The 23726-nt window shown below is 39.9% G+C and overlaps 1 protein-coding gene across 1 annotated transcript; it reads left to right on the forward strand.

The window, feature by feature from the left end:
* The first annotated feature begins 327 nt into the window (after nucleotides 1-327).
* On the forward strand, nucleotides 328-22134 carry LOC139327005 (guanine nucleotide-binding protein subunit alpha-13-like). Its single transcript, XM_070956697.1, has 4 exons — nucleotides 328-610; nucleotides 3867-4090; nucleotides 11721-11781; nucleotides 21902-22134. The coding sequence occupies exons 1-4, from the start codon at nucleotides 328-330 to the stop codon at nucleotides 22132-22134; spliced, it is 801 nt and encodes a 266-aa protein (XP_070812798.1).
* The last annotated feature ends 1592 nt before the right edge of the window (nucleotides 22135-23726 follow it).

The following is a 23726-nucleotide window of genomic DNA, read 5'->3' on the forward strand; positions in this document are numbered from 1 at the left end:
AAATCAACCCCTGGAAGGAAAAAAAAAAAACACCCATCACGTGACAAATCCGAAGAAGGGGAAATTCCGAACACAGAGACCAGATGATAGGATCACGTGCTAGACCCAGGGGCGGGGCCAGCCAACTTAGAAGACAAGAAGCGGGTACCACGTGAAAGCAGAACGAGTCTTTGATTGGGCATTCTTGACGCGACGCTCTCCGAGCGGCGTCTCCTGTCATAGGGGCAACCGGAGGGGCGGGGCCTGAGCGAGCGACCCTGGTTCCACGCAGGCGCAGAGCGGTGCAGGGCCGCTGCGGCCGCTCCCTGGCTGGCAGTGCTCGCTAAGATGGCGGATTTCCTGCCGTCGCGGTCCTCGCTGTCGGGCTGCTTCCCCGGCTGCATGCTCAACAGCACCGAGGCCGAACAGCAGCGGCGGTCTAAAGAGATCGATAAGTGCCTGTACCGCGAGAAGACCTACGTCAAGCGGCTCGTCAAGATCCTTTTGCTGGGCGCGGGCGAAAGCGGCAAGAGTACGTTCCTCAAGCAGATGCGCATCATTCACGGGCAGGACTGGGACCGGTCAGCCCGGGAGGAATTCCGCGCCACCATCTACAGCAACGTCATCAAGGGTACGGTTGTGGGAGGGGGGCTGCAAAAGGAAGGGAGGGAGGCGGGCGGGCGGGTTGGCCGAGGCGATTCCCTCGGAGGTGCAAGTGGCAGCGGGGCGGTCGCGGTTGAGCGACCAAGCCCAGAGAAGACAGGCGGCTTCGGGAGAGAAAAGACCCAAAGTTCTAGGGGCTGCCGAAGAAACCCCAGCTTTGGGGGGGGGGGATGAGGAGGAGAAGCCCTTGCAACGGTCGAAGACCCTCGTGAAGGAGATCTGCGCGGGCATGGCCGCGAAAATAAAAAAAAGAAAAAGTCACGCCTTATTCCCCCCCCCTTTTCCTGAAAGCATGGCTGAGGCGGCCACCTTCCGCCCGACGCACTTTTAGTAGTCGAGTCTGTTTGGCGGTAGCGCTTTTGAGGACCCTCGAGAGGGAAAAACGGCGGCGGATGCTGGGAGGGAGCGGGTGGTCTAATGGGCTGCGAGGAGATGGGCTCCGGGCTGGGGTAGCGTCCGAGGGCGGAGGCAACAGCGAAGGCAGGTGCCCCCCGTTTTCGGAGCGGAGCGAGGAAGAGGCAGTTTGGCGAAATCGGCGTCCTGTCTGGCGGATGTGGCCTGGACGAGGGGGTGGGGGGTGGGGGGAGGTTTGCCCGACTTAGAGATGCGGGAGCCGTTCAATCAGGCCTCGGGGGTGAATGTCAGAATCGTTCTTTGTGCCCTGCGAGGCGTCGTCCTCGGTGCCTTCACGGGATGGCGTTTGGGGTGGTAGCCTTTGTGTCAGACGGCCTTGTTTCTGTATAAAAGTTGCAACGGCCCGCTTGCATTTTGCGCCGAGGCTGATGGAGGGGAGCCCGGAGACGGACGCAGGGATATATAAGTGGAGGAAATTATGTATAACTTTGTTACTGGAATCGCAAAACTAGTGTGGGCTGCACATTATGTGCCTCTGAGAGGTGGTTGATGGAATGTTGAGATGACCGAGTGTAAAGCAGCTTTAATTTGGACAAATGTGGGGAAATGTGTTAGGAAGGTCAGTTTCCAAAGAATATGAAGGGAAATTTAGGGTAGCATTATAATAATGTACAGTTTCATCTATATCCCCCTTTCATTTTAAAGAAATATTGTGCCTACTGTGCATTTTGCTTTTACAAATATTCCTTACCGGTGGTCAAGTGAAAAGCATTGTTGAATGCAAAGATTTATTGCGTTTTCAATTAAATCAGCTGAATTCTTGTTGCAAGTTATAATCATGGAGATAACACTTTCTATTTTTACAGGATGCTGTGGAATGTGAAAAGAGATTTTTGGGGGGGATAGGTAGGGAAACCACTTTGGGCGATAAGTACATGAGAGAATGGTGGGCATGGCACTAGCGGATGCTTTAACTCTAATCATGCAGTAGCGATTCATAGAAATAAATTTGGGACTTTTCCGACAGCAAACATGTTTGTCTTTTAATGCCATTCAAGAAATGTAAACAACTTTGAATATCAGCTAATTTCTTGTCTTCTACCACCATGTCTTAGAAAACTGGAAATATATGATAACATACTGTACTACAATTTAAGATTGTAGCTTAAATAGACATTATTTGACACTGAAAACTAATAGACATCATTTTCATATTTAGTTATTAGAAAATGAAGATAAAACCAATTTTCAGAGAGTGCAGCGGAAATGCAACTAAAGTACTTAGTTTTGTTACATACATACTGGTGTATTAAGGCCAGTGTTACAGTTTCCTACAAATGATTGCTAATAGAAGAGTACACTATAATACAAAGTATCTGTTGTAATTTACACTCATTCCATCACTAAAATATTTTTTCATGTTTGTCAGCAGTATATATTTCTTGGTAAATAACTATGTGTACTTTTTAAAAAATACATAAAGCCTCAACTGCTAATTGCTATAAAAATCAAAACATTTCCTTTAATTTTATTTATTCTCTAGATTTATATCCCACTTTTCCAGGAGCTCAAGGCAACATACATACTGGTAGTACGCCCTTTTCCAATTTCCCCTTACACCAAATGTGCAACATAGTTTGGCCTAAGAGAGTGACTCATCCCAGATTACCCAGTGATTGAAAATAGAGCTGAACCTGGGTCTCCAACCTTGTCCAACACTGGGTCTTGTGGATAAAAAACTATTGATAATACATTCAAACAGAAAATAATTTGTTCTTGGTTGTTGTAATCTTGGACATGTTTTATGCTTTATGACAGTATCATGTGATAGGTAATGATTATACCAGCCTTTATGAAATACCGTAGTGAACTATACAAAGTGCACTGTGTTTATAATCATGATATATTGATAATGTTAATAAATATTAATTTACATGCAGAAAATGAATGATCCTAATGCAGGTAGTGACTTTTAGCAAAAGAGAAGTGCTAATATAAGACTGTCGTCTAACAAGTCTATGACAATGCTGAAACAAGAACTTTTTTATGCAGTACACCAATATTCCATTCAGTATTGAACCAATTAATACACATTTTGCTTTTTAAACTTTTATTTTTAAATATTAAGTGTTTAAACATCAAAAAGGTTGTTTAAAATGTAGTCACATTTAATTGTATTTTAAATTAAATCCAATGCATTTAATCAAATTTTTGTTGCATTTTAGAATCATTTAAACTTTGACATATATGATAATGATTAATCTATATTTTATCATTTTCTCCTGTTTGCTGCAGCTGTTTCTCTGCGTGTTTATGAGATGTAAAACTGCTGAGTTGAATATAGTAGAACTCCCAGAAGCATGTAATTAATTTTCGCTACTTTAAATGTCTGGAATTGCATATATGAAAATAAATATGAGCAATACTAAACCTTTTACTGGAAAATTAAAATTTGTAAAATGTGATTCGAGATTTGCTTGAATCAGAATGCTAAGTGGATAGATTTCAACTCAGTTTTAGAGCAGCCATCACTTATAATTTAAAGAAAATGTTCATAATCATACTTTGAGAAACTTTTATTATTTTTAAAAAGATTTAGAAGTATCTATTATATGTACAAAGGCAGGTGAAATCAAAGGAAATCAGAGACCTCGGTGTGTATAACCTGGTTCAGGTTACTATAGTGGATTTGGGATTGTTACCTATTTCTGGTCTGCATATATGTTTTTCCATTTAGTTTCTTACATTTTGGGTGAGAATATGAAGCTGTCTGTATACATGGGTCATGTTTTGTGTTTTGAGAGTAACAAGTTATTAAGTTTAATGTAAATGCATTTGGAAACTAACACATAGTTTCAATTTTGTTGAAGGTGTTAGAGTCCTTGTGGATGCTCGTGAGAAACTTCATATTCCATGGGGAAATCCTGCTAATCAAACAAATGGCGACAAGATGATGGCCTTTGATACCCGTTCAGAAGTGGTGCAAGGGATGGTGCAAACCTATACTTTCTTACAGTATCTTCCAACAGTAAGAGCTTTGTGGGCAGACAGTGGAATCCAGCATGCTTATGACAGACGCAGAGAATTTCAGTTGGTAAGAGACATAACCATATTTTTGTAGATATTGTGATAATACAATTTAAAATCTTTTATAAATGAAATGGAGGTATTTTAGGTGGACTTTTTGTTACATGAACATGAATTTTAATACTGTAGATAATGATGGACATAAGGATAAGAATAATAACAGTAAAATTAATTTCCATAAAGCCAAAATGAAGAACTATAACAGGATTTAGAATTTAAATGTTGACCTATAACTAATATTCAGCAGGCATATTTTTGTTCATGCAGTGAGACTTCCTATTTCCTCTCCATTCAGTACTTGGTGCTTTCTGAGGTGGACTGCTTTTTTCTTTTCTTTTTTTGCAAATGTTTCATAACCTAGCTAGGTAACATTATCAGTGCAAAGGAGACAGGGATTTTCTGACTGTTTATATATATAGTGTCTTACCCTGCCAGTCTTGGTTGGGGTATGGTTACCTCCTTGATGGTTCCTTTATTAGGGAATTGTTTCTTCCCTGGTTGTTCATCTGGTGCTGTTTCTTGATTTATTGGGTGTTGACTGCTGGGGAGGGGGGGGGGGGATGTGTACTAGGCTGTTTGTTTCCTTCCTAGGTTTTTTATTGTATTTTTTAAATGGCATGGTAACAGTTTCGCAATTGACAGTTACAGTTTCAACTGGCAAACTGTTAACATTTTAAATCAATCCAAATCCAATAATGCTAGTGAATTTCTGGAAACATGGTACTCAGAGAAATCAGTAATCAATAGACACATGGAGATAAAGCCCATTTATATATACCCCTCTCCCTCATACTGATGATGTTATCTAGCTGCGTAAAGCAGGGTGGATAAAAATCAATGATTTTTTTAAAAAAATCAAAAAAATCAGATTTTTTTTGATTTAAATTGGATTTTTTTATATTTAGATCAGATTTTTTTGATTTAAATCGGATTTTTTTGATTTTTATCAAATTTATTTTAATAAAAAACTTTTGGGGTAAAAATCTATCGTAAGATAGTTTTCTATTTAAGATACATAAATAATTTAGTTTATTCAACATGAAATGGAGCTTAGTTATGTAGCATGAGGCTGTATATTCTGCAACACTGGGACTATTGGTGAGTCAACAGTGGATCAAAGGAGTAGCAGAGATGACAGTTGCTCTTTAAAAATTATGATTTAAATCATGATTTAAATTGTGATTTAAATCAACTCGATTTAAATCAAATCCACCCTGGTGTAAAGTAACATCTGCAAGAAAATCAGCTATACATATTCTGTACTACAGATCAGAGCACTTTACGGCCTGTGGGCCATATCCGGCCCTTTAACTCCTCTTTAACTGTCCAGCCCCCAGCTTCTCATATGGCCCCTTGGGAAAAGTAATTATTCATGCCTGTTCTACTGATTCCTCTCCATCATATGTGTAGCATTGGGTATAAAATAGCCTGGTTCTGAATAGGCATGTATTTAGTACCTTTATTTATTGTCAGAACTATAGCAATTCCTCATTCCTAATCATTTAAAATTACATGTGTAGTATATGTTTCATTAAAATAGATGTATAAATGGTATTAACAAGCAGAGATAACCTGGAGATGGGTGGGAATATTTTTCCCAAGTAAGACAAGATAGAATGGTTTGAGCATTATGTAATTTGTTCCCAAATTATAAATAATGTTACAGTTGCTGTAATATTAAGTAAGAGCATGTAGACGGCTGTTTGCAGTGTAGATGGTTGCTTGTAGTGCATTATACATGAAGATTACTGTAATGGCATAGAGCAGTGATGGCTAACCTTTTCTGGACCGAGTGCCCAAAGCACGTATGTGCGCGCCTGAACCTCCAAAATACAATGCGCATGCGGCCCCTGTGCATGCGCTTGGCCTCACGCATGCACGTGCGCCCCATGCAGTACCCTGCCCCCTGCATGTGCCTCACCCCCTGCGCACATGTGCGCCCCACACACACGCCCCCTGTGCATGTGCAGCAGAGACCCGAAGAGCAGCTGGCTAGCAGGAGGCACGCGCATGCGCGGCGGAGCTGAACTGGGGCGGTGGCTCGCGTGCCTCCTCTTCCACGCATGCCATCACAGGCAGAGTATTCTTCATAATGTTCTATAGTTGGGATAAAAACATTTTATTTTAGATTTATTTTATGGTAATAACAAATCTGTATGCTGCATTGTGACAGCTCAGAATCCGGAACAGAATTAGTGGGAATTGAGGAGTAAACTAGAATATTTCAGAGAGACTCACATATTGCAGAAGTAGGACAAATAAAAAATAAGTATAAGGGAAATAAGTATAAGGATTATCCAAACAATATAATGGGAATGTTCATGCTCTTTGACCGTAGAACGTTGAGTGGCCTTGGGAAAATTAAAAATAGAAAATCAAGATCTATAAGAGGGAAGGCATAGAAGAATATGCAATACATTGGAAAGAAAAAGTGTCATGCTGGCCTGAGTACTGACCAGGAGCTAGCTTCCCAAGAACATCGTTTTACAAAAGGATTTCCAACAAATCAGAGAGCTGAAGTGGTAAAAGTACATAGGCCAAAGGCTAATTTCACTCAGTTTACCTTTGGCTTTTTTCTGGGATATTTCCAATTGCCCACCTTCTTTACTAAGCTGATGTGAGTTCAGTGGATAATTTCTTTGCAGTTGCTGGTTTTCTGTGTAATTGTTTTAAATTAAGATCTTTCTTTACAACAACAGGGTTGGCATGCACAGGTGATGTCCCTGTAAATATATTGGTACCATAAATGCCATATTATTTATCACATCACAATATGTCAAAAGTGGTGGTGTACACATTCCTCCTCCCCCCCCTCCCGCTAACACAGTTGTCCTGCTTGCATCTTGAAAAACTTCTGTGGTTGAAAAAACTCCACACTGCCATAGGATATGCTATAGGAGAGCAGAATTGATTGAAACAGAATGTATGAAAATGATTTTCTACTTGCACAGAGTATTATTGGATCCAAACCAATACAAACAGTATGCAAAATAAATCAACAACAATACACCTTTAATGTATAAATGTGAAAACAGGAAATTAAACATTTCATTACTTTATGAGTCTCTTCTGGGATAACTTGGGGAAAAGGAAGCCTCTGTATTTTTTGTTCTTTTAACCAATTTTATACTGGATTTGGAGTATGGGGAGAAAAATTAATGCAAAGCTATTTCAGTTTTTGCTTGAATACTGGAAAGCAGCTTTCTCCATCCTTGGTACCTGCAGATCTATGGTTTTCAAACCCAAAAATTCCTCAAGTGGTTTGATCTGATATTTTTTGGAGTTAAAGCCAATGTTAATTAGGAAAGGTTGGTCTACAGTTTCATGGTTCGTGAATGCTTTAACTGCAAAATCTCTCTCCCATTTAAATAAGAACATTAATGCTTCAGAACTCTTGCTGTGACTTGATTAAAGTATTTAGACAATTAAGTGTTTTTTATCAGGGCCACCTGGTCTACCCAAATATGGGATGAAGCATACTGCTTCCGCTTTTGCCTTTTTAGCCCCAATCCAGGAGCCTTCACAGACACAGTGACAGGGATAGTTTTGGTGCTATCTCTTGCTAATGCAATCTTAAGATTTGTTCAAAAGCCAAATTTCTTAAGTGCAAATTTTAAAAAAATGATTGCCAAAATAATGGAATTGTTCATCCCAATTTAAATTATTTGAGGAAATTTAATGTTTTTATTATCAGCGTACACAATTCTGAATGACATTGGGAATATTTTTCATTAACCATCTAATTAGTTGCTGACCTTTGATTTGTCACTTATTTTTAGTAAAGCACTTCTTATATGTAATTAAACAATACATGCAGTTTCCATAGCCCACAAAACCATAAAGGTTAAGTCATTACAAAAGAAGTTCAGTTTTAGAACATGTAACCTTTTAACCCAAAGGAAAAAGTTTACAGGTACATTACTGTAATAGCAGTAAAATATTAATGCATTTAATATTAATGTTATTGCATCTGGGTTTCAGTTGTTATAATAATTGGGAATGAAAGGACAATAAATGACTGATGCAGAAGCAATGGAAAGAAATCTCAAAATACACTGTAGGTATATCATAATACTTTTCAAAGCAAGACCTACGTAGATTGCTATGTCTTTCCACAATTTCAAGATAACGTTTGCCTTTTAGATTACTTTTTATAATGGTACATTCAAGCCTATTTGACTGTTTTTCAGTATGGGCATTTTCATAGAAGATTCCTATATATGGTTTTAAAGAGTTGCTTTCTACATTTCAGCCTGGATACTATTTGCTTTGAAGGAAATATACTAGTTACTCACAGTGTATTTTGAATACAGCTTTTCTCAGCATGTTAGAGGAAGCAGAGGAAAGAGATTCATCCTTTCACATCCTCCACCGCCTCTTCCTGCATAGAAATGTAGTACTCTGAGCACAGAAAAGCACATGTGACTTTCAGCCAAGTTTGGAAGTATGAATTGCTTCTTTGCACTAACTTCTTGCATCATAGTCTTTCCCTTCCCTTTTACTTCCTGTCTCTGACAAACATCAGTAATAAGAATTGAATGACACAATACCAGAAAGTGTTGTTGTTTTTCTACACTTTTAGTTGTTCATATTTCAGTATTTCAGAAAGTGAACAAGACATAAATTGCCTTTAACCTGCGGCATATTTTAAATCTCCAGGTTGCTTGTCAGTTACATTCTAAGCAGTTGCTTTTTTAAAAAAATCCAGTTGTTTTAGTATGCATGTACACAGACAGACAGACAGACACATACATAAACATACAATAAATAAATTAGGCTTATATGTGGTAGTAATTACAAATGATTCTGAATAGTATATTCCAATAAGGAAAGTTATAACAATATATATTCATATAGATGCTTTTAGCATGGAAATAAGAGCTTTTTTTAAAAAAAACTATACAATAAGGTAAAGATAAGGGTTCCCCCGCACACGCGTGCTAGTTGTTTCCAGCTCTTGGGGTGGTGCTCATCTCTGTTTCTAAGCCAAAGAGCCAGCACTGTCTGAAGATGTTTCTGTGGTCATGTGGCTGGCATGATTCAATGCCAGAGGTGCAGAGAGCACTGTTACCTTCTCACCAAAGTGGTCCTTATTTTTCTACTTGCATTTTTTACATGCTTTCGAACTACTAGGTTGGCAGAAGCTGGGACAAGTAACGGGAGCTCACCCTGTTATGCGGTGCTAGGGTTTCTAACCGCTGAACTGCCAACCTTCTGATTGACAAGCTCAGCATCTTAGCCAGAGAACCACCGTGCCCCCTACCTACACAGTATTAGATACTATATTACTGCTAATGTAAGTGTGGTAAAGCTGATTTTCAGCTACTTCAGTTCAATTTTCAATCGAGTCATCTTCCTTCCTGCCCAATAAAAGTGTTCCTTAAATCAGGGGTCACCAACCTTTCGGACCTCAGGGACCACTAAATTCATAATTTTAAATCCCGCAGACCTCTAATATTATCTGCCTAATGACCGGGTAGGTGGACATATGACAGTGGGCGTGGCCAACTCGATGTCACTCGTGTCGAGGGGTGCCTCGTCGGCCTCTACCTGCCCCTCCCCTCCCAGCCACTCCTTGCCTGGAGTGGCTGGGAGGGCCCCAACAGGAAGCAGTTGTTGGAGCTAAGCAGCCACCACGAGAAAGAAATGGCAAAACAGCTGGCTCAGTTCAGATTGGATCTGGCTGAGAAGGAGGCTCAGCAGAAGCACCTCACTGAGGATTACGAGCATAAGCTTTCCAAGCAGAGGAAAGACCTGCAAGGCCAGGTACTGGCACCTGCAGGCTCAGCAGGCTGAGATGGTCAGCCAGTTCCAGGCCATGATGCAGTCCCACTGGAACGAGGCCCTCTGGCTCTTCGCCACCAGCGGCGCTTCCCTCCAGCCTTCGTTCAAAGCCCCACACCAGAAAGCCGAAGCAGACCCCGAGTTGGAATTTCTGCCCCCCTCTGACCCGCACAAAAAGACCCCGAAGGGTGAGACTCTCTGCAGCAATACAAACATTCATTGCACGTATCCAGCGCAGGGGCCGTAGTTTGAAGACCCCTGATTTAGTGCAATAGAAAAAATGAAAATATTTTTTCTGCGGACCACTAAAATTTTCTTGCGGATCACCAGTGGTCCACGGACCACCACTTGGTGACCGCTGCCTTAAATGGTATTGGGCTCACCAAACACTCCTGCCACCAGAAAGGATAAGACAATATTTGCCAGTTTTTTATTTCCTTGTCAGTTATCAATTATGGTTTATGAAAATCATAAGAGGATCCCTAATCTCAGTGGAGCAGTAGGGATGTTCCATGAGGAGAGGGAGGTCTTTGATAGGAAGAGAGAATCTCTAGATCCCAAGGTAATTTATGCCTTAGTTAACTACCATTTTGATCACTGTAACATGCTCTAGATTAGAGGTCCCCAACCCCCGAGCAGTGTTCCACTACCAGGCTGTAACTGGTTTGTAACTGAGCCACGGAAGTGTACAAGGGTCCACTCATGCAAGCCACTTCCTCTCCCATCTCCCCTGGGCCATTAAGCCATAAAGATTGGGGACCACTGCTCTAGATAGAGCTGTGTTGAAGAACACATAGACGTTGCGGTTGGCCCAGAATGTAGTGGCATGAGCAGTTTGGGGTGTTTCTTGTTACATTCATGTACACTGCTGTTCCATAAACTGCATTGCCTCCTAGTAGGCTTCTTGTGCAGGTATCATCTATAAAGTTGTACATGGCATGGGACCAAGCTATCTGGGAGTGGGGGACCACATTTCTCCCACCACCTTTGCTCTTTCCACCAGATATAGTAGAGGGTATATTTCTGGTCCTTTCACATAATATAATCTTGCTTTTTGTAATAGTATTAGCTTTTCATAAGACACTGAAATCCTGCCTGGTTTCCCCAGGGTCACAGGTTTAGGTGAGGTCTATTAAGTGGGGTTGTTGTTTGCTTTATTTTTGGATTTGTGTGACCAGGGTGTTATCCTTCAATCCCAAGGATTGTTATATTCGTTGAGCTTTTAATCGTATGTTGCCTAGAGTCACTTTAATGTGAGATGGGCAATTTCATAAATAAGTACATCAATTTATTCCCCTTTCACCATTAGGATACTTTTGCTGAAACAAATGCCATGTATGTGCAACATGCATACACTTCTAAAACAAGAACTTGATGGATTGAACATTAAAGCTCAGAAAATTATGCCTACTTACTAAATCAGAAGTAGAAACATTAGCATCTGAGGTGCACTATTACCTTATGGATAGAGAGCTGAACTTATAAGATTGCTTTTGAATCCTAATCATTTCTTGGGCTGGCTAAATATTTCAAAGAATTGTAAAACTAATAATTTATTCTGAAATACGATGGAAATTTTCCAGCATAAGGAAAAATAGTTCCGTTGATGTATGATAGAACATATTTCTGTGTTCTGCCTCAGTACAAAATTGGGACAAGATTCTAAGGCAATAGAAGTTTGAAACAAGCTGAAAAAGTGCTTGTTATCTATTGGACTACTAGTACGTTTTAATTTTTGCACCGCTCATATTCTCATCTTATGGAGTTTGGTTTAAATTAGGATATATAAATAAATTGTATTTTCATTACAAGCAGAAAGTGCATGCCATTCAGTTAAAATGTCATATTTTTAGGTAGAAGACATAAAATGCAGCACTCCTTCAAAAATGATTGTAAGGTTCAATTCTTTTCAAAGTGACATATAAAATTGATACAAGACCTGTCTTCACAAAGGTATTTCCTATATAAATGCATATCTGGTATATATTATTGTGCTTCAGTAATTTTTACTGCAAATAGTTTCTACAAGGGACTGTAGGGGAAGTATTTATTTTTTGTCAATTTTCAATTGTCAATTAACTTTCCAATTGTAGTTGTACTACTAATACAAGACAGGGTATGTATTTTTATTTGAAGTAGACCTTGATATGCGAAACTAAAGAGTAGTAAGCAACTTTATATTAGCAATACTTTTTTTTTTTATCATTTGATCAGCAGTGGATTTTATTAACAAAACAGAAAGGTGCTCCAGTGATGATGTATCCTGTCATTGCTCTTGTAATTGGGCAACACAATCCAAAGGTGCAAGCTTGTGAAGTTGTCCATAGCAATACTTTTTTAATAGCTTATATTGTGTACAAGAGTTGGCATTCCTAGCTATAGAATATTTGCACACAAACTGGGTCAAGCCTATGTAACTTTTACCTAGTAAGGGGCTGTTCTCGATCTATACTCCTAAAAGTAGTGGATGCTCCTATAAGTAGTAGATGGAGCTACTTCACTTTACAATAAATTCCACATCAGACTTTTAAACATGCTAACAAAATTTTGACTGTAATTTATACAAGAGTAAATATATATTCAATATTATATACAGATGAAACCTTTCAAATCAACAGCTTTCATGTTAATTCTTTTCTCTTTCTATAAGGTAAAATAAACCTTTAATTTGGATGTAACAATTAAGAGAAGAGTACTGTTATTGGATAATACTGTTGTTTCTGTAGTTTCTATTGATGTGCTTGTAATTTCTTTCAATTTATGTCGTTAAAAGGCTGCTTATAAAAATAAATGAGCAAAGGCCCTTTAGGTTTGTAGGCTGTTGACCTGCAGGCCTATGAAGTTACACAATAATAAGATTGGCATTCTAAAAGCAGTAAGTGTTTAAATTCTTGCTTCCAATCTTTCTGTTATGCACAAAAAGGGTCCTTTTGATGGTTTCCTGCTTGTTAGTACCACCAAACACTCCAGTCATTTGAATCTGATACTGTATAAATGAACTCACCTGATGTACAGTTTTCCTAATTAATGGAAACCACAATGAACTTGAGATTCAGAAATATAAATATTTTCAGTAGGTTATATGCATTAATGAAATAGAGCATGGGAAGAAAAGTGGAGTAGGATTGTTTGCTTTGTGTTTGCTCTGCTTCAATATATTTGGGAGATACCTCTTGGACTTTATATTAAATAGGACTAAGAAATTAACTATTGAACTGTGCTTGATTAATTAAAAGGTGATTTAGAGCATTGCAAAGACCTTATACATGCACCGTAATGCAGTGGTCCTCAACCGTTATCCTTCATCTTCTTTCGCAGTAATAATGTGAAGACACATAATTTCTTATCCTTTGAGATCTCAGAAATTTTGATCCAGTTCACTTTATTTTTTCTGGTTATTTTAAGCTGTGGTAAAATCTTAGGAGCTTTTATTTTTTTTAATATTGTACATCATAAGTAATCAGATATTGCTAGTTGTCTTCCTGTTATTCATTACCAAATACGTTATGAGGAATAGATACAGAAATATGGAATTTTACTTTATTTCATTATGAGGTAACTTTTACAAGCAAAGGCTATTTGTCCTTTAGTCTTGCTATACTTAATTACAGGCTTAGTACCATAACAGCTACCTCAAACAGAACACATTTTCAAAGGAAACCATAGTGACTGTCAAGGTCAAGACAGTAGTAAATATATCTTGGTTTAGAACCCATATGTATTAAGCTCTATATTGCAGGTAGATTTGGCCAAAAGCAGAAAATTTAGGACCAGAGAGTTTAAAACACAGCATATACTTATATTATCTATTTTTAAGAGGCATTTTGTTCTTAAACTTGGATAAACTTCCATTTTGTCATCATATGGGACATGGGAAAAGAAGAAAAAGATGCAATAGGACTAATTCAGAATAATTTCAAAGGTTGCCAATTAATAATACATATTTTCATTTGACAATTTCTAATACTGTATGGCTCAGATAATCTTTTCCCAACATTAACCTTTTAGATGATACTAGTTTGAAACAGCTTGCCACCAGATTTGCCACAGGAATAAACCCCACTGATTATTGCCTTCACAAATTAGTTAAAAGCAACCAGTTCAATTCTAGCTGCAATTTCTTTCTTTCTCTTTCTTTTTTTTTTTTTTGCAAGAGTTGGTTCTCTATCAGAGGTTAGTTTCTTTTCAGAATGTCACGCAAACACAGGAAATGTTAAAAGAGGAAATATACAATGTAAGCAAAAGTAACCATTTGCTAATGATTTAGTTACGTTCCTACTGAAGTAGAATAATATATCTTGCACTCAGCCTTCAATTGCATTCAATATCCTGTTTGAAGACTAAATAAAATGCTATAAATTTTATGGATTACATTATCGAACACAAGAATCCAATTCAAGTAATTGATAAGTTGGTAAACATATACAATACAGTGGGGCAAAAAAGTATTTAGTCAGCCACCAATTGTGCAAGTTCTCCCACTTAAAAAGATGAGAGAGGCCTGTAATTGACATCATAGGTAGACCTCAACTATGAGAGACAACATGAGAAAACAAATCCAGACAATCACATTGTCTGATTTGGAAAGAATTTATTTGCAAATTATGGTAGAAAATAAGTATTTGGTCACCTAGAAACAAGCAAGATTTCTGGCTCTCACAGAACTTCTTCTTTAAGAGGCTCCTCTGTCCTCCACTCATTACCTGTATTAATGGCACCTCTTTGAACTTGTTATCAGTATAAAAGACACCTGTCCACAACCTCAAACAGTCACAGCTCCAAAGAGCTGTCGAAGGACACCAGAAACAAAATTGTAGTCCTGCACCAGGCTGGGAAGACTGAATCTGCAATAGGCAAGCAGCTTGGTGTGAAGAAATCAACTGTGGGAGCAATAATTAGAAAATGGGAAGACATACAAGATCACTGTTAATCTCCCTCAATCTGGGGCTTCACGCAAGATTTCACCCTGTGGGGTCAAAATGATCACAAGAACGGTGATCCCAGAACCACATGGGGGGACCTAGTGAATGACCTGCAGAGAGCTGGGACCAACGTAACAAAGGCTACCATCAGTAACACACTACGCCGCCAGGGACTCAGATCCTGCAGTGCCAGACGTGTCCCCCTGCTTAAGCCAGTACATGTCCGGGCCCGTCTGAAGTTTGCTAGAGAGCATTTGGATGATCCAGAAGAGGTTTGGGAGAATGTCATATGGTCAGATGAAACCAAAGTAGAACTGTTTGGTAGAAACACAACTCGTCGTGTTTGGAGGAGAGAGAATGCTGAGTTGCATCCAAAGAACACCATATCTACTGTGAAGCATGGGGGTGGCAACATCATGCTTTGGGGCTGTTTCTCTGCAAAGGGACCAGGATGACTGATCCGGTGAACAGGAAAGAATGAATGGGGCCATGTATCGTGAATTTTTGAGTGCAAACCTCCTTCCATCAGCAAGGGCATTGAAGATGAAACATGGCTGGCTCTTTCAGCATGACAATGATCCCAAACACACCACCCGGGCAACGAAGGAGTGACTTTGTAAGAAGCATTTCAAGGTCCTGGAGTGGCCTAGCCAGTCTCCAGATCTCAACCCCATAGAAAACCTTTGGAGGGAGTTTGAAAGTCCGTGTTGCCCAGCGACAGCCCCAAAACATCACTGCTCTAGAGGAGATCTGCATGGAGGAATGGGCCAACATACCAGCAACAGTGTGTGCCAACCTTGTGAAGACTTACAGTTTGACCTCTGTCATTGCCAACAAAGGATATATAACAAAGTATTGAGATGAACTTTTGATATTGACCAAATACTTATTTTCCATCATAATTTGCAAATAAATGCTTTCCAAATCAGACAATGTGATTGGATTTGTTTTCTCATTTTGTCTCTCATAGTTGAGGTCTACCTATGATGTCAATTATAGGCCTCTCTCATCTTTTTAAGTGGAAGAACTTGCACAATTGGTGGCTGACTAAATACTTTTTGCCCCACTGTATTGTATATGTGTATATATATACAGGGAGGAGTCATAAAATGAGGGTGTGGCTAACTGATGAAGGCAAATAAGCCAGAAATAGATCTATTTTAGTCCTCCTTAAGTCTTACAACAGACAGCATAATGCTGCTTAAATGTCTGATAAAGCCTAGAAAATAGTGATTTGGGATGTCACTTAACTATTGCTATATAAAACATCTTGATTTACGTAGGAAAAACCCTGGCTAGAACAGTAATGCACATGTAGACCTACGGAAAAAAAAGAAAAATACACACACACACACACACACACCAAATAAAATCAAATTAAAAACAATTTTATTAGAAGTAAAATTTCTTCTATAAGCCATCCAGAGTTTTCTTAATAAAATAAATAAATGTGCACACACACAAAACTCCTTATACTGTGGCAATAGACTAAATTGTAAAAATCATATATATGGAGATTGGTATATATTCACTCTCCTACCTCTGCATGTAAAGCTATTTCTATGAGATTATAGTTATGTGTACACACACACACACACACACACACACACACACACACTATTCTACAGCTGTTCATCCAACAAAAGAGTTGATTTAAATGGCCTCTACAAAGAAATATAAGGATTCCAGTCTAGTTTATTCTATTTATTTACAGTTTATAAAAGCATGATTAATAGTTCAACTCTCTGCTGCTGTTGTTTCTATCAAGCAGTGTTAGTATGTAAAGAAATTTTCACAAAAAATTAGCCCAGAAGTGATAATTGAAAGAGTTATAGCAGCACTAGTAGTCCTAAATTAACAACAGTGATTGGGATTGGGAACTCCATCTCTAAGTGACATGGTTGTAAAGCATGATATCATGTGGACTGCATTGATTTACAGCAATAGTTTCAGTAGTGATCATTAAATTAATCCTGCATAGTTGTTAAGTGCAATGTCATATGATCTCCATTTGTGACTTCCTGCTGACTTCCCTATTGACTTTGCTTGTCAGAAACCAGTAGGGAAAGTCACAAATGGAAATCATGACCGAGGGACACTTTCACTGTCATAATTGCGAGCCCATTGCCAAGTGCCCGAATCATGATCATATGACTGGGGATGCTGCAGTGGCCAGTTTAGAAAGCTAGTTGTAACTCTCCTTGTTCATTGCTATTGTCTAGTCCCACCTTAGACACAAGTTCACTTGAATGGTCTTGGACCAGTTACTCACTCTCAGCACAGAAGGAAGAAAATGGCAATGAAATCGATGAAATCTTGCCAAAAAATGTCACCAAAAAATGAATTGGCTTGAAGGAACCTCACCTCTCCCCCCACCCATCCCCAAAGTATCTCACAAATAGCTACAGTACTCTAAATTCATGCTTTTCTAATATTACTTTGGTCACTTTGGTTCTAAAATAGCTTGGTCACTCATATCCTCGGTCATCTCCTGAATGGACTATTGCACATGCTCTACTTGGGACTACCCTTGAAAATTATCTGGAAGCTTCAACTGGTGCAGAGTGCATCTACACAAGCAATATTGGGTGCCCAAAGAATGGCACATATGCACTGTTGTTTTGTGAACTGCACTGAGTGCCAATTTGTTTTCAAATCCAACTAAGGTCATGGCCTATGAAGCCCTACATATGCATGACTGTAACTTCGTTGCCTGTATCCTTGCAATTTATATTGATATTGATTGTTTTTCCTAGTATGATTTGGTTGCTTAATTGTACCATATGACTGTCACTGGGTGTTGTGCCTTGTGATTCTTGACAAGTGTATCTTGTTTTTTTATGTAATATGTACACTGAGAGTATATGCACGAAAGAAAAATTCCTTGCGTGTCCAATCACACTTTGCCAATAAGGAATTCTATTCTACATAGCATGGGGCCATGCTACCTATGGAACCAATTCCACCTCATCACATCAGCCCATCCAATCCCAATTAGAAAGGGAAGATAAGTTGCAGGCCCCATCAGCCAAAGTATTTTGACTGGTGGAGTCTAGGAAGATAGCCTTCTATGCCATTGCCCCGTGTACTATGGAATATTCTCTCTCCCCCCCTTGAGATGAAGTGGGCCCCGACTCTCCTCGTCTTCTGAAAAGGGGTCAAAATATGGTTTTGCGCATTGCATGGGGCACAAAAGATAATGCAGTCCTGGGGTGGTTGGTACCATGAGAGCCTTCCCTCCATCTTTATTCACCAATTTTAACAAGGCTAAATTGCCTTCTTAGAAATACTTTTGTTTGAAATTTTTCATAATTTTATAATTTTAAAAAAATTAATCCTAAATTAATATCAATATTTTAACTTTAATTTTATATACCTGTATATGCTGATTTTGTACTGTACACTGCACAAAGTTCCTTTCTGAGAGAAATGGGCAGTCTACAAATGCAAAATATAAATAAATGTAAATATTTTCCTAATGTTCTGGTATAGTTATTTCTAACTTCCTCTAACACTTCTCTTTCTTCATATATTTTTTAAAATCTGACCACTCCATTCTGAAGTTCAGGGATACTTCTTCCCTAGTCCAAAGGTAATAAGGTGCAGAGGAAAAAAACATTCAAAATACATTTTCCATAGTGTTGGTTTCATGAAGTAGCTGTTTCTGTAATGGGTTGCTGATGTGAATTGAATGTTCTGATCTTACAAGATCTTATTTTATTTAGACATGCATTTATAAGGCAAACTCAAAAAAGACAAAGCCATAATGAATTAATATAAAATATTGCTCATTAAAACATAGTATACATTAAAATGACAGACAGAACTGAAAACCTCTACAATTTACCCACTAAACTCAATTCATTCTAACCCTAAAACCTGGGTAAAGAGGTAGGACATAACCACACTCCTAAAAGTGTGCAGGTTTGGGGTTCACTTTATGCCTGCGGCAGAATAATTCAAGGGCAGAGACCTACTCAGAAGCTGTTCTGAGTAAAATTGCCTTTTGCAATTGATTGATGGTGAATTTGTCAATGCCAATGATATTCAAGTGAGTTCCAGTTGTTTTGGGATTACACCCAAGGCCACAGTCATTCTATTTTCTATTTGTAGATATTTGTATTTTTAAAAAATCTTCTCCAGTTCTTTCCCTTCCATTCTCCAGCGCGCTGCTTGGAGAATCCAAAGCGTCCATTCTGCTGTCTCTAGGTATTGTCACATCCACTATCCAGGCTTTTTAAAAAAATCTTCTTAACAATTGTTAAATCTGGGACATTATGTGGCAGGTGTATGTCTGTTTGGACTCTTAAAGTACCAGACCAATTTAGCTTTTTCATTTTCTATTACTTTATTTTACGGTTCCACCAATTTTTGCTTGCAGGCAAATGATATTTCTTGCAGATTTTCCAGTGCATTGTTGCTACTTTGTCATGCTGTTGCTTATAGTCAGTTTGTGTGATCTTCTTGCAGCAGTTTACCTTTTCTTTGACTTTTTTGCATAGACGACCTATCTGTTGCAATCTTCTCAATTCTGGCTTTGTATGCGTTTCTTCTTAGGCTTAGTCTTCTGCAGCCAGAATTAGTCTCCTGGTCTCTTTCTTCAACTTTCCTCAACTTTGAGCCATTGCCAAGCCTTAATATCTGCTTTCCCTGCTATTTTTTTTTTTTTATGTATTGACCATGTAGTTATTTGTCTTTCCTTGCTTTAATTCTGTTCTTCATTTGGTTTTTCTTGTAGGCCAGTTTGGTCTCCAGTAGTCAGTAAGCCTTCCTGGTATACTAACTTCAGTGCATCTTTTTCATTGTCCTTCAGATATTCTTTTAAAGCCCTTTGTTCTTCTTCAACCATCTGATGTACTTGCAAAATTCCAAACCCACCTATTTCCCTTTCGTAGGTAGAGTCTATCAATGTCATTGCGAGGATGAAGGACATGATTCATTGTTATTTTTCTTGTTAGTTTTCTTACCCATTGCTGTTAGTTCTGCTGAGTCCAATCCAGTATTCCAGCTGTGTATCTAATGATTGGAATTTCCCAGATGTTGATTGCCTTGATGGTATTTCCTCCATTGAGTGGACTTTTTCACTCTCTTGATGTATACACCTCTAATCTTTTTCTTGCCTTTTTATTGTTGTGCTTATTGAGTTCAGTTGTTGTTGTTGTTGCTGCTGTGTTATTATTATTATTATTATTATTATTATTATTATTATTATTAATATTCTTTTATTCATTAAACATGAAACTCAGTCAACTGGACATTTAAAATGTATCACAAATACAATTGACTGGTGTTAATGGTTGATATGGGTTGCTGCCAGCATCCTAGGTATTAACCAAGTATCTTCTTAAAATATTTCTTGATGTATTTTATAAAATTCTTGGCCATGGTACCAAGTGCTCCAATGACAATAGGTATCACTATTACATGTTTCATCCATAATCACGTAGTTTCGATGGCCAGGTTCCAATATTTCATGATTTTTCCCCCAGTTCTTTTTCTTCGACTCTGGCATCTCCTGGTGCAACGATATCAATAAATTGTATCTAGTGGATTAATGTAGCAACTCGATCATGTCTAGCTTTGTAATAAGTTTGTGTGATTTTGCTGCACTCACATATTAAATGTGAAAGTTTCAACTTTGTCATTGCAAAGTCAGCAGTTTGGATTGTCAGTGTATTTTTGTATCTTCGCTTTCATGGTAATAGTTTGTAGTGCTTGTTCTTGAGCAGCAAGTATTAAGCCTTCTGTTTCTTTCTTGATGGTTCCCCTCTTAAGCCATGGCCATGTCAAGTTATTATCACATTTTCCTTCAATGTTTTTCAAGTGCTGTCCATGCAGAGCTTTGGTTTTCCATACATTTAATCTGACAATCTATTATTATTATTATTATTATTATTATTATTATTATTATTATTATTATTATTATTATTATTAATTATGCTATAATGCATTGTGATATTAAAGAACTAATACTTCCTTTATCACTGTACCTAAAGAACCAGCATTTGAATAACAACTAAAATATTTGGTTCAGCTTTCTTCATTTGCAGTTGCAGAGAAAAAACACATCTTTGTGCTTCTTTGAAAATAACATACTTGTTGAAAAGCTTCTTTGAAAATAACATACTTGCTGAATATGAATTAGTTTGCATAACAGTGAGCATCTGTAGTTTACTCAAATCTCTCAACTGGAAAAAAGGGTGGAAAATTGGGACATGTAGCTGAACTTGGCTCTGGATAGCACTGATGAATTCAACAAAAGAACAGATGTACCATGATTATTCAGAAACTTTGGCGAAAGGCCAGTCAAGAGAATTTAGTAAAGGCCTATTTTAATGTTCCAAAGATACAAGGAAGACTGCTTTAAGACTTAATATACAAAAATCCAAGCAAGTTTCAGAACTCGAATTAGAGAGAGAACATAATGCTGATTGCCTTACACAACACAGAAATGCAAATAGCAGTGTTATTCATGCGTGTTTTATTCAACAATCAAATCAGAACAAAAGGTATTAAGGAAAAAAGACAAAATTAGTTGATCAAATCCAAACCATCTGTTAGGGCACATATGTAAACTTAGTTAGATATGATAAACAGAACATATAAAAACTATATGATAAAATGGTTGTAAATTTTAAAGAAATAGTTACAATATGTCAGTGGGAAGAATTATGGACCAAATCTATAAAATGTACATCAAGTTATAATTTAAAAAGAAAATTGATACAAATGTTCTACAAATGCTACTAATATTAATTTTCCTGTGCGCTGCTACCACTATCCAGGAATGGGTTAATGCTTCAGCCTTGGCAAACAACTGAGTGTTAAAATACTAAAAAACAAAGGACTTCCCCTTTCCCCTCTGCCTAGCCACACCCCCACTCCATGATACCCCAGTCTTCGCTCAGTTGCTTGGCAAACACTGACGTGTTTCTCAGGAGCTCCTGGATTTTTAAGGTATTTGTCTCCTGCTTTCCTCTTTCTTTCCCTGCCATTCAGGGACGCATAGGACTTTTAATTTATTTTTGATTATTCCCTTTCCCCAGGTGTTTCCTTAGCTCTCTAGCCTCTCTTCTGATTTTCCCTGATTTTTACTTTATCGCCGCTCACAGCGGCAGCGCTGATCAGCTGGGCGTCGGGCTCAGAAAGCCGAGCCGCCCACACAGCGCGCCTCCCTCGCTCGCCGCTGCTGGCGCCAAATTCAAAAGTGCTGCAAGCCCCGGGATCGGACTGCAGCTACCGCGAAGAGCAGAGCGATCGGCTGGGATTAGAGCCGATCGCCTCAGGAAGCAGCGTGCAGCCGCGGTTCGCCCAGCTAGCCCTGCAAACCGCCGCTGCGCTATAGAAGCCGCCACGGAGCAACGAGGGACCTAAACTAAGCGGCATTAAGGCACGGCAGCTGGCTGGACCCTCGGGCCACCAGCATAAGTCCGTCGCCCTCAACAGGCACCAGCTCAGCACCACGTGGCGCCCGCCATCTTGAAGTCACGCGGGCCGCCATCTTGGGCCTAATTTCGCCATCGCCTATTAGAGGCTCAGCCCAGCCATCCCAAGTGCGGTGCCTGTTGCAATAAGGGTTAGCTGGTGAGACCTTCGGGCTCTCAGCTGCTCTTATCTCGCCTGGCGGGGCGAAGTGAACAGCCCCTCCTCAGAGGCACACAAGAAGAGAGGGGGGGCCTTGATCCCTACAGTCACTATGGCTGATTCCCCCTTCTCATCAGACTCGGACCTGGAACTGAGCCCACCCCGCAAGGGGGGCAAGTCCTCCAAAAAGAGTGCCCGGAAACGATCTGATGTGTCCAGCCACAAGTCCAAATCGGGGACGGGGTTGTCCTTCCAAGACAAAGACGCCCAAAGACGCCACCAGGCGCTCGAGAGGCAGTGCGCCAAAGCCCAAAAGGCACTGGCCATGTCACCCAACAGGGGGCTAAGACCGGAAAGCACAGCTTCGCCCACGCCTAGGGAGTCAGACTCAGCGATGGCCACCTGGACGGACTTAATACAGACCCCGGCGACCCCAGTATTGTCAGAGAAGGGGCCCCAGAGGGACGGGACTCCCGCCCCGACCCGGAGTGAGGCAACACCCGTCTCACCTGCAGCTTCATCACGCAGCCCAGCACCGGGCGCTGGAACACAAGGGGCCCCGCCACCACAAATGGATTTTCAAGCCATGTTCTCCACAGCCCTCTCATCCTTTCTAGCCGCCAGCTGGCAGCAGGCGATGCCTCCAGCACAGGCCCAGGGGTCTCATCATCATCGAGTACAAAACAAGCCATCTGCCCACCTAGCACGTGAGTCCTCTTCCGAGGAATCAGATCAAGCAGATGACGCTCCAGAGGATATCGAGTTCTCTGAGGACGAAGGGCTAAACCCAGACACCCCCGCTTTCACCGGGCTATTCCGACCGGCACTGTTTCGGTCACTCCTGCACAAGGCACGACTTACAACTAACCTGGGGGTGCCAGGGGACGTGAACCCAGCCCCACCTCCTGCTACGGGCCCCACGATGCCCTCTTCAAGTCATCCAAACAGGAAAAGGACAGCATCCCCTGTCCACAACTGTTTTCTGAAGTCATCCAAAACCGCCTGGGGGCAACCGGCTTCTCAGACAACACCGAGCAGCCTGGACAAGAAACTCTACTGCTCAGCCCCGGAGCTAGAGGATCTGTTACTTCTCCCGACGGTGGACCAGCCGGTCGCAGCGCTCTCTTCCCCATCACCAGTCTCCACAGAGGCACTGGACGGGCTCAAAGCGGAGGAGAAGAGGACGGAGTGGGCCTTTCGTAAAACACACCAGGCAGTGGCCTGGGCGATCAGAACAGCCACAGCCACCTCCTTCTTCAATAGAGCGGCCCTCATCTGGTTACGCCAGATGCAAGAAAGACTTCCGCCAGAAGACACAAGGCTGCAACAGGATATCAACAAGATCATTGCGGC

This window comes from Pituophis catenifer, unplaced genomic scaffold (genome assembly GCF_029215685.1).
Source record: "Pituophis catenifer annectens isolate HBS135680 unplaced genomic scaffold, rPitCat1.0.hap2 SCAF_512, whole genome shotgun sequence".
NCBI classification, from domain to species: domain Eukaryota; kingdom Metazoa; phylum Chordata; class Lepidosauria; order Squamata; family Colubridae; genus Pituophis; species Pituophis catenifer.